The 9,470-nt window shown below is 50.7% G+C and overlaps 1 protein-coding gene across 1 annotated transcript; it reads right to left on the bottom strand.

Moving 5' to 3' along the window:
- Nucleotides 1-6,506: 6,506 nt before the first annotated feature.
- LOC136531381 (protein DETOXIFICATION 49-like) lies at nucleotides 6,507-8,398 on the bottom strand. The gene has a single exon (XM_066524048.1). The coding sequence runs from the start codon at nucleotides 8,396-8,398 to the stop codon at nucleotides 6,671-6,673; it is 1,728 nt and encodes a 575-aa protein (XP_066380145.1). The 3' UTR covers nucleotides 6,507-6,670.
- Between the last annotated feature and the right edge of the window lie 1,072 nt (nucleotides 8,399-9,470).

The raw sequence follows: 9,470 nt of genomic DNA on the forward strand, positions 1-9,470 counted from the left end.
ATCCATTTCACAATACTTGTTTTAGCATTGGGAATGAGATCAAGGAGGTATAGTTGATCCTCCCTAAAGTGTATATTAAGTACTCCATCCGTCTAGATATTACAGGCACATGAGAGCTGGAAAATCATCCAATATTCATAGGCGCACAAGCTGCTGCATGCCTTGGGTGCCATCGCATGCGTCTGCTCTTCCCGCATGGAGTTACTGCGATGCCCCGTGTACTCGGCCAGTCCCTTCTGCACAGAGTTGAGATGCCGGTGTGCTAGCACCTTGGTGATGAGCGATTGACAACACGGTGTGCGTGTGACGTATCTCTCGGCAGGTTGTGGTTGTAGGTGACAGGTGGAGACAAGGTACATGCGGCGACGAGTGAAGAACGAGGATAGGATGCCGTTCCGAAGAACCGTGGGGGCGGAGAAGGGCGGATCGAGACTTGCGTTCGAGGGACAGGCGATCGTGTGGTGTACGTCTACTGTACCTGGCTACACGGTGGGAGGACGTCGAGGGAGGTTTCCAGATTAGGCCACAAAATCCGGGGTTCGCTGGTTGAGCCACAAAGCCATGCATCGTACCGGGACGCTCGTGCGGCGTGCGTTGGCCGAAGATGGAAATTCTGGCGATCGCGATACGATTTCGGATGGTCGTGCGGCGACATCGCGAGGATCACATCGCGGAGATGGAGGGATCGCGGACATCGCGGAATTTGCCATGGAGGACGTAATTGGAATTTACGCCCCTACGTTGGATTTATTTAGCATAGGGGGTTATGTGAAAATAGGTCGTGCCACCCTTTGGAGATATAAATATGTGGCACCTATGGTTGAGAAGGTAGCGGAACGTTTTGGACTCTCGGCGAGTACTATTCACACGTGCTCGGGGTTCCGCGGTTCAGTTTTCCTCTCTCCGGTCTAGCCTAGGGTTTGAATTCTAGTGAGAGGTTTTTGTTGATCTCTCCGATTAAGAGAGGGAGGATGTTCGGGCGGAGGCTAGATGCACTTTTGTAAGTTCAATTACTCAATTTAATCTTTCATCTATAATGATTGATCTTGTGCATCTCGATTGGTTCTTTACAATTCTCATCAGCATCTGACATAGTCTGCTTGTTTTATTTTTATCTCAAGATCCGTAAGTCCGATTGACGTGATTCCAGTTGGGTTAGTTTCGTAATTTCATCTAGTTTAATCTGACAAATTTTTAGGTCGATCGGAGTTACGGATTTTCGTCCACATCAGGTTTACTAGGTACATAGAGTTCTGGCCAGATTTGAAAAACGTGATTTAATCAGGTTTTGTATTTAGGGGAAGGGTTAGAAATTATTTTTGGCTTCCGCGACCATTCACCCCCCCCCCCCCCCCCCCCCCTCTGGTCGCCCGTTTCGATCCTTCAAGAGTACTCATCTGTGTACTCATTTGGGAAAACACCAAAGAAACATAAGTTTGTAGTACTGCTCTTCATCGTTTATTACCGAAGCATTTTTGCAGTTAGGAGTAAAAAGATTAAGAGGAGTTAAGGATTCCTTGGCCTTAGAAAGTTTGTTTAAGCGCCTGTGAAACCTAGACAGAGGGAGTATGTCAAAAGCACACACCCACTCTCTTTCTACTAGTTAATGAAGGAACCGGGTAACATTGAAAAAAAAAAAGCAGGTCAACAATACCTTGAGGTTGTCGAACAACAAAAAATTTGAAAATATTTCTGGGTTCTAAAATATTACTATTCTAAATTATAGTTTACTTCATATTAGTTTTGTCATAACTTTCTCTAACTTTGGCCAATTTCACAGAAAAATATGTTAAATATCCAAATAAAACCTATGCAATATCAAGATATATTTCATGAGGGATTTAATGAAATTAATTGTTGAGGTTTGCAGATGTTGATTTGTTTTCTATATATATGGGTAAAAGTTAAATAAGTCTTTTTTAGAATAAAAGTTAAATAAGTTTGCCTTAAGGCAAATTCAAAGTGAACTATAATTCGAAGTGGATAGAGAAGGACGACCTAATAAATTTCACTTGTTTAATTAGTTGTCTCGTGAGCAACAAGAACGAAATAGCCATCGCCGAGGTCAGCGAATCCTCATTGGCTGAAAACAAGAAGAAACCCTGTTCGTCATGGAAGTGCACGTGTTGTGTCGTGTTAGCGTGCCAGCCTGCAACCTTGCTTGCCCGCTATGGCTAATATCTGACTATGAATTAAACTAGGGTACATCATCGTTATATATATACATCTTCCTAATACAGTCAATGTATAAAAAAATAGGACTTCCATCTGCTACTCCTCTATCACTCATTATGCATCAAAATGTCAACGAATTTACAAGATAAGCATACTTGGAAACCATTTGGAAGCATCTCTCTGATTGATCTACCTGGATCTAGCATTTTATTTCTAGCGAACGTCTGCACTAACTCGTTCCGATTCAGAAGGGCTGGGACTAATACGCAGTGTACTTGTTATTACAGTAAACTAAGTCGTCGTCGTCGTTCTCTTCCAATCTCTTTACATGAAGTACTATGATCGATCGTTCTGCTGGTTTCTTTTAATTTTTGGGCGGTGGTCGTTGGTGGGATGATGGATACAACTGCACCAATGCAAGTGAGGCATCGATCGCATTCTGAAGACGCATCGATTCTCCGCGGATTGCCCCTCAGAATCCCTATGGTTGTAGTATATTTTAGCCGGCCTTTTCAGGCATCATCATAAGCCATTGCGCCAGCTTGATATGTACTATCTCTACTCTAACAATATATAGCGGCTCGATAATAATGTCCTAGCTAGTTTTCAACTACGTACGTATGTCGTATGGCCGGCAACAATGATCTGATCCAACTACACCCATTAAATAATTTGAAGTGAAATGCATGATCGAATCAGTGAAATGCATGAAACTTAACAGCAGAATCCCGGCCTTTCCTTACGTAGCACATTACATTAGCAAGATTCTTCTTCAAACTTGAATATGCAGCAATACGTAGGCGATCAGTATTCGTCATCATTATTGTATGTTGTTATAGTCATGATTGGATTTTGGGACTACAATTAAATGCACCAATCACGGATCGAAAACTACAAATGAATTGACAGCGAGATAAACAAATCGTGATCGACAACACAGGCCTAGTTATTTATGTCTAGACGAACAAACTAAAGAAACGTACAGGAAAACGAGTGACCGCTGGGCAATTGTGTACGTACTCATGTACAGCCTGGTCGTCGAAAATGATGCCACGGACTGTCGAAAACTCTCCGTATGTCGACCTACCATGGTCGTTTTGTTCCAGTAACGGCTAATAACCACTATTTTTTTTTCTCGAATACACACGAGTGTGCATATCATTGTATTAGAAGAAAGAGTTTATAATACAATACAAGAGTTCTGGTCCCGGCCGTTAGTTTTTGTGCACGCTACATTATGAAATAAAGTGTTTATGATCCATGATCCATATGGCTATCTTGACGACGTCCTAGCCCTACGCCAGCGCACGTAGCCCGCCTGCTCCAGCCTGAATCCAGTGGTTGGCTTCGGCCTTGATGATGTGCAGTAGGTCGCCGACGGTCGATGTCGACTCCCGAAAACATCTTGAGTTCCGTTCCTTCCATAGTTACCAGGAGACGAGGCTGAAGAGGGAGTCCATGCCGTTTCGCCGATCGCCGTTGAACACTGACCGCAATCGGCCCAAGCACCTCATCTTTAGGTGTTTCCTGAGGGCGTTCTCCACCTCTGATAGATGTCGCCACTCCCGCGCACAGTCTAGCCGAAGCACCAGCTCCCTGGCCATTAGGAGCTGTGTTTTGATCTGGCCAATTCTGGTCTCCGATGAGCTCTGCAGTTGGTGCACCAGGTTCCTGAGCATCAGGTCAAGCCGTGCCAATGGGTCGCATGCAACCGTGGGCCGCTTCCAAGCCTGAACGATGAATTCATCGTAATCCTCGAACTTGGGCCAAAACACCCTCAAAATGGAACCGGGCCTTGCTCATATGGCCCATGTTTGTCTGTAGAAGTAAGGCACAGTGGTCGGGAGCTTCTGAACCCAGTCCACGCAGATGCGCGTTAGGGAACAAGGTGTCCCAATCCAAGGAGATGAGGACTCTATCTAGGCGGACGAGTGTCGGGTTCTCACGTTTGTTGCTCCAAGTGAAGCACGTCCCGTGGAGGTGGAGATCCTGCGGCTCAAGCGCGGCCACTGTTCGCCTGAATCTTCTCAAGTTGGCTCTATCCGCCTTGTCATTGCTCTTGTCGGCTTCGTTGAGGATGAGGTTGAAGTCCCCTGTCAGCGCCCATGGTCCGGGGCATGCATCCCTGATAGCCTCCAGTTCTTCAAGGAAGAGAACCTTGTATCCGTCCTCATCAGGTTGGCGTCCTGCGATGAGGATGCCACCACGAGTTTCTGACGCCGGTAAGTAGGCAAACTCCGAAAATGCAATGCCCGCACACTATGGACGGCCTTATGTCATCAACCAGTGTATGTACTGCATCCCGCCGCGCACGTTCCATGACAATACGGTTGTGTTATCCATAGAAACAGGAACAACCGGTTGGTGTGGGGCCTAAGTTTAGGTCGCCGCGGCAAATGGCCGGCGAGTCGTCTTGCCGGCGCGTGTTATGTTTGCCGGGAAGAGCTCTTCCATGGCCTTGACCTCCTGATCCGTCATGTTCCTGCTGAAGAATGCATCGAAGTTGCGCCTTTCCCCGGAGGAGGGTTGGGCGCTATGCGTGAAGCCCATCTTCTTCATGAGAATCACTTCCCCCCTCTTGGACACTGGGACGATGTGTCCCATCTGTTGCGACTTGCGCCGCGATGCGACGGCTTCGGATAGGAATGGGCGCCTTCTTGGCCGGCGGCATTTGCTTTGGTGGCGATTTGATGAGGGGGGTTCGCCGCTTTTTTTTGGACGTCATTCGCGAACTTGGATAGGCGACGGGCCGCTTCCGTTGCGGTGGGCATTGGGTCCGCGCTTGGCGTGGTGGCCTGGTTATTGATAGCCGCTGCCGGGGTCGTGGGCGTCCCCGTAGACTGGTTGGATTCTAATAACCACTATGTCGATCGATGCATGTACACACGGGCCTGGTGGCCGGATAGATACTGGATCACAGAACTGAACTGGTTTTGCAGACCAGACAGAACAGTTCATACAAAAAAAATCAGACGTTGAAAAAATGCATGCGGGTGGTGCAGGATTAATTGTTGTCATCATCGATGACGACCAAGACGTATACGTACGCTAGTACTGTGCACGCGTGAACTCGTCAGCGAGCACACACCGGCCGTCGGCCGACACTTTTTTTTTTTTTTGCCGCGAGATAGCTAGAGAGGCGCATAATTAACGTAAACCATAGGTAGGCGCGGTAGGTTTGGCGGCCTGGAACGGGGTCAGCACGGCGCGCTTGGAGTTGGAGAAACCCTTCATGCACCACTGACCACGCACTACTGTTGTGTTCTCACCTGCGCCTGCGCGGCGGCGGACCACGGCCGGTGCGCGTGTGCCGCCTCCTCCCAGGCGGCGGCAGCCTGCTGCCGCCGACACTGCGCTCGACAGCGACGCGCGCGTACGTGATACGTCGCCGGATGGAGGCCGTCAAACATCGCGCGTAAGCGTGGACGTGCGTCGTGCGTGATCACCGGCCGGGTGTGTGGTGGGTGGTTTTGCCTCTGTGTTTTTAACCGTGCTAGCTATCTGTAAGAAAGGGTCATCGTTACCGATCGATCGACTACCGTTTGGTTCTGAATTCAACTGCACGTTTGGGTGGTTTTGCCGCTTCTTTTGCATTGCAGTGCCTAATGCCTAATGCGTTTCTTTCACACACACAAAAAAAAAAAAAAAGAATCCATTGCACACCTACCCCTACTTCTGCTTGCAACGGGCATGTCTAATAACAAGAGCAACTCCAACTAAGTCCTCAAATTTTGCATCCATATTCCCTCAAATGGACGCCCCTTATCCTTGTTTTAGTCTCTACTTCTTAGCACACTCTAACTGATCAGCTAATTTTTCCTACTTCAACTATATTGTCATGGGACGTACTTATCGGTCCTATTTGTCAGCTTTGTGGCAAGAGATAAAGGAAGAGTAAGGGGAGGATGCGGAGCTCCCCCATAGAGGTTCAAGAGATAGAAATGAGAGCCCTTCATCCATCACGGCTCAGATGAGGTTTGGGTTGGAGCATTATTTTCACATCCTAAGTTCTTAAAACAATGATAGGAGACTAGATAAGAGCACGGCCGGAGATGCTCTAAGAATGCTAATGGATAAGGCATGCAGCATTCTATGCACAGTGTACAAGTATATATCCATATCATAAAACAGGGGTGAACAATTTAATTAAATAAAAAATACAAAAAAATATATTGGCATACAGGACACCTATATATTATATTAGTTGTAACGCATCGTCAATATACCTAATTTGGCCACGTAATTACAGAAAACACCCAGCTTTTTCGCCTCAAAGTCTCAGGTGTTTTTCCGCAATAACGTGGTACATACATGTACTCTTTTTCTCTCACCAAGACGCTAGATACCAACTCATATGAACGCCCCTAAAAAATTGTTCAGACGACTGCAAAAATCTTGTTTCACTTCACACCTACTTCTATGTAGTACTGTGCTATAATACGCCAGGCTAGGTACCTGCTAGTTACCGTGATTCATACGTAGACGGCCGTCGTTGTCAAGGAGTATAGGGGCGGTCAGCCCTCTGCACGGTGATGAGCAAGCTGGAGTCCTCGTCGCCATGCGATGCCGCAACCTTGGCATGCGGCCCCGTGTCTTTCTCTTTCCCACCGTCGTCGTCGTCTCCGATCACAACGGCGTGGCCGCCGGGCGCAACAACTCCGGCGAGCACCTGCGCGAGCTCGGCTTGCTTGGCCCAGTCCGTGCGGGAGATCACCACGAGCATGACGGCGACGCAGGCGGCCTGCGCGGCCAGGAGGCCGAGCCAGAGGCCCCTGAAGCCCTGCCCTGCCCAGAACGCCAGCGCCACGGCCACGGGCGTGCCGACGCCGTAGAACGCGCCCAGGTTGATGTGCGCGCCGTCCTTGGGGCGGGCGCTCCCGCGGAGAACCCCGCAGCCGGTGGTCTGCGGGCAGTTGCCGAGTTCGCACAGCCCGACGATGGGCAGCACGGACGCGGTGAGCGCCAGGATGGACGCGTCCGACGTGAACATGCGCGCCCACACGTCGCGCACGGACACGGCGAACAGGAAGGAGGCCAGGCCCTGGAGCGCGCTCAGGGCGAGCCCCGCACGGGCCGCGGCGCGCGCGGCGCCCGGGCGGTTCGCGCCGAGCTCGTTGCTGACCCGTGTCGACACGCCGAAGCTGAGCGATGACGGGAAGATGTAGAGCAGGGACGTGGTCTGGATGAGCACCCCCATCGACGCCACGGTCGCCTTGGGGTCCGCCAGGAGGCCGCAGAGGAGGATCATGATCTCGTACCACCACCACTCGAGGCACACGCTGGCGCAGCTCTCGACGGCGAGCCGGGCCAGCCGCATCCACCCGGTAACGTCCTTGAACAGCTTCTCAGAAAGGGTGAAGCCGCCGGTGGCGCGGTGCACGCCGGAAAAGTATATGTAAGCGAGGAGAAGGAGCACGAGGTTGAGGTTGGCCAAGGCAGAGGCGAGAGCGACGCCTTCGACGCCGAGGCCGAGGACCGAGACGAGGAGGTAGCTGATGGGGAGGTGCATGGCGACGGCGAGCACGGCGCAAGCAGTGAGCGGGAAGTTGACGGACTGGGTGCGGAGGTAGATGCGGAGAGGGTGGAGGAACGACTGGAAGAGAAGGTCAGGGAGGCAGAGGAGAATGTAGCGCTGCGCGGCGGCGGATATGGCGGCGTCCTGGCCGCACAGCAGGAGCAGCGGCTCCATGTGCGCCCAGAGGAAGGCGATGGGCACGGAGAGCGCGAGGAGGAGGAGCACCATCCGCTGCTTGGTGGCGCCGACGAGGGGGAGGTTCTTGGCGCCCACGGCCTGGCCGCACACCGGCTCCATGCCCATGGCGAGGCCGGACAGGACGGAGTAGCCCGTGATGTTGGCGAAGCCGATGGCGAGGGACCCGCCGGCGAGGGCGATCTCGCCGAGACGGCCAAGGAAGAGCATCGAGATCATTGGCCGGACGTAGAGTATGAGACCCGTCATGATCATCGGCAATGACAGCCTCAAAATCGATGCGGCCTCGCTCGCCGCGCCCCTGGTCAACGACGACGGCCTGTCGGCCAAGAGCGGCGGCGGCTCCTTGCACGTTGTCAAGGTCGTCGTCGTCGATTCGTTCAAAACAACGACCGCGACATCCGGCGGGGAGACGACGACCGCGCGGAGACGGTGGCCATCCCCGACGCCGCCGCCGTCCTTGGCATTGCACAGACACGGCGGCAACAGCTTGCCAACGAGCCCCTCACACATGGCGGCGGCGCAACGCAAGCTAGCTTCTGCCGACTGCCGCTGGCTGGAGGCGGTTTTTGCACGTGTGCGGCGCGGAGCTTTTGGAGGGAAACCGGAGGGAGTTCAAACCCTAGCAAGCGGCTAAATTTATAGGCGGAAATAGATATGATCAGCTCGATGGAAATGAGAGAAGGGGTTAACAAAAGATCCTGGGCTGGGATTTATTTAGACGGAAGCTCTCGTCGTGTAGCTCCGAAGTGGCTGCCTCCCTGGCTGGCTCTCAGCCGGTCTTGGCCGGCCGCGGAACACCACGTAGGACGCGCGCGCACGGGGAGTTGTTGTATCGCGCGGCGCCTAGCGCTGGACGAGGCTTCGGGAACGTACGCGCGGCGGCTCAGTTGGATCGCCCCCGGGTGTCTGGATGGAAGGGGACAAATTAAAACCAGCGAGAGGAGAGCGAGGTCGGCCTTGAAGCCTGCTGAAGGGGATGATGAGGTAGACGGAGCAGGGGTAGGAAGGGGGTATTTATACACAGGATTTGAGGCCATGCAACGACTGCTACTGCTAGTACCATCATCTGATCATCATATATATCTTGTTGCCTAATTATTATGCAACTCATTGTGGATTAAATTATTGGAGTCTACTTCATACGTCGATTTGGATAAATATTTCTATAACAAAAAATAATAGTTTTAGAACTCGCTGTCGGGTTTATAAAGGCAGGAGATGGGGGACATTTATAATATAATAGAGTCAATGCATGTTCTTTTGATTTTTTCCGTCCTTTCGCTTTATTGAATTGAACATAAATATATGGATTGAGAAGTTCAACTTTTGTTCAGGCTTTTGATGCCGTACTATTTTGTTGTTTGACCTTAGGCGTGCTGAGGTGTATTCCCTCCACCTACAAATAATAAAGGCATGTTTGTATCATCTTTGGATTATTAGAATCAAGATTATGAATGAGACTATAATCTGGATATTAAGCTATAAAAAAAATAGGTTGTTTGTATCCCTTGATTATAGGTGCTGGTTTTGTGAGCACCTATAGTATCCTATTTGTATGTTTGAGATGGATTATAGTTATAGG

This window comes from Miscanthus floridulus, unplaced genomic scaffold (assembly GCF_019320115.1).
Source record: "Miscanthus floridulus cultivar M001 unplaced genomic scaffold, ASM1932011v1 fs_335_2_3, whole genome shotgun sequence".
Classification (NCBI taxonomy): Eukaryota; Viridiplantae; Streptophyta; class Magnoliopsida; order Poales; family Poaceae; genus Miscanthus; species Miscanthus floridulus.

What these genes read in the sequence shown, in the direction of transcription:
- LOC136531381 (XM_066524048.1), bottom strand. Translation starts at nt 8,398, where the DNA reads ATGTGTGAGGGGCTCGTTGGCAAGCTGTTGCCGCCGTGTCTGTGCAAT.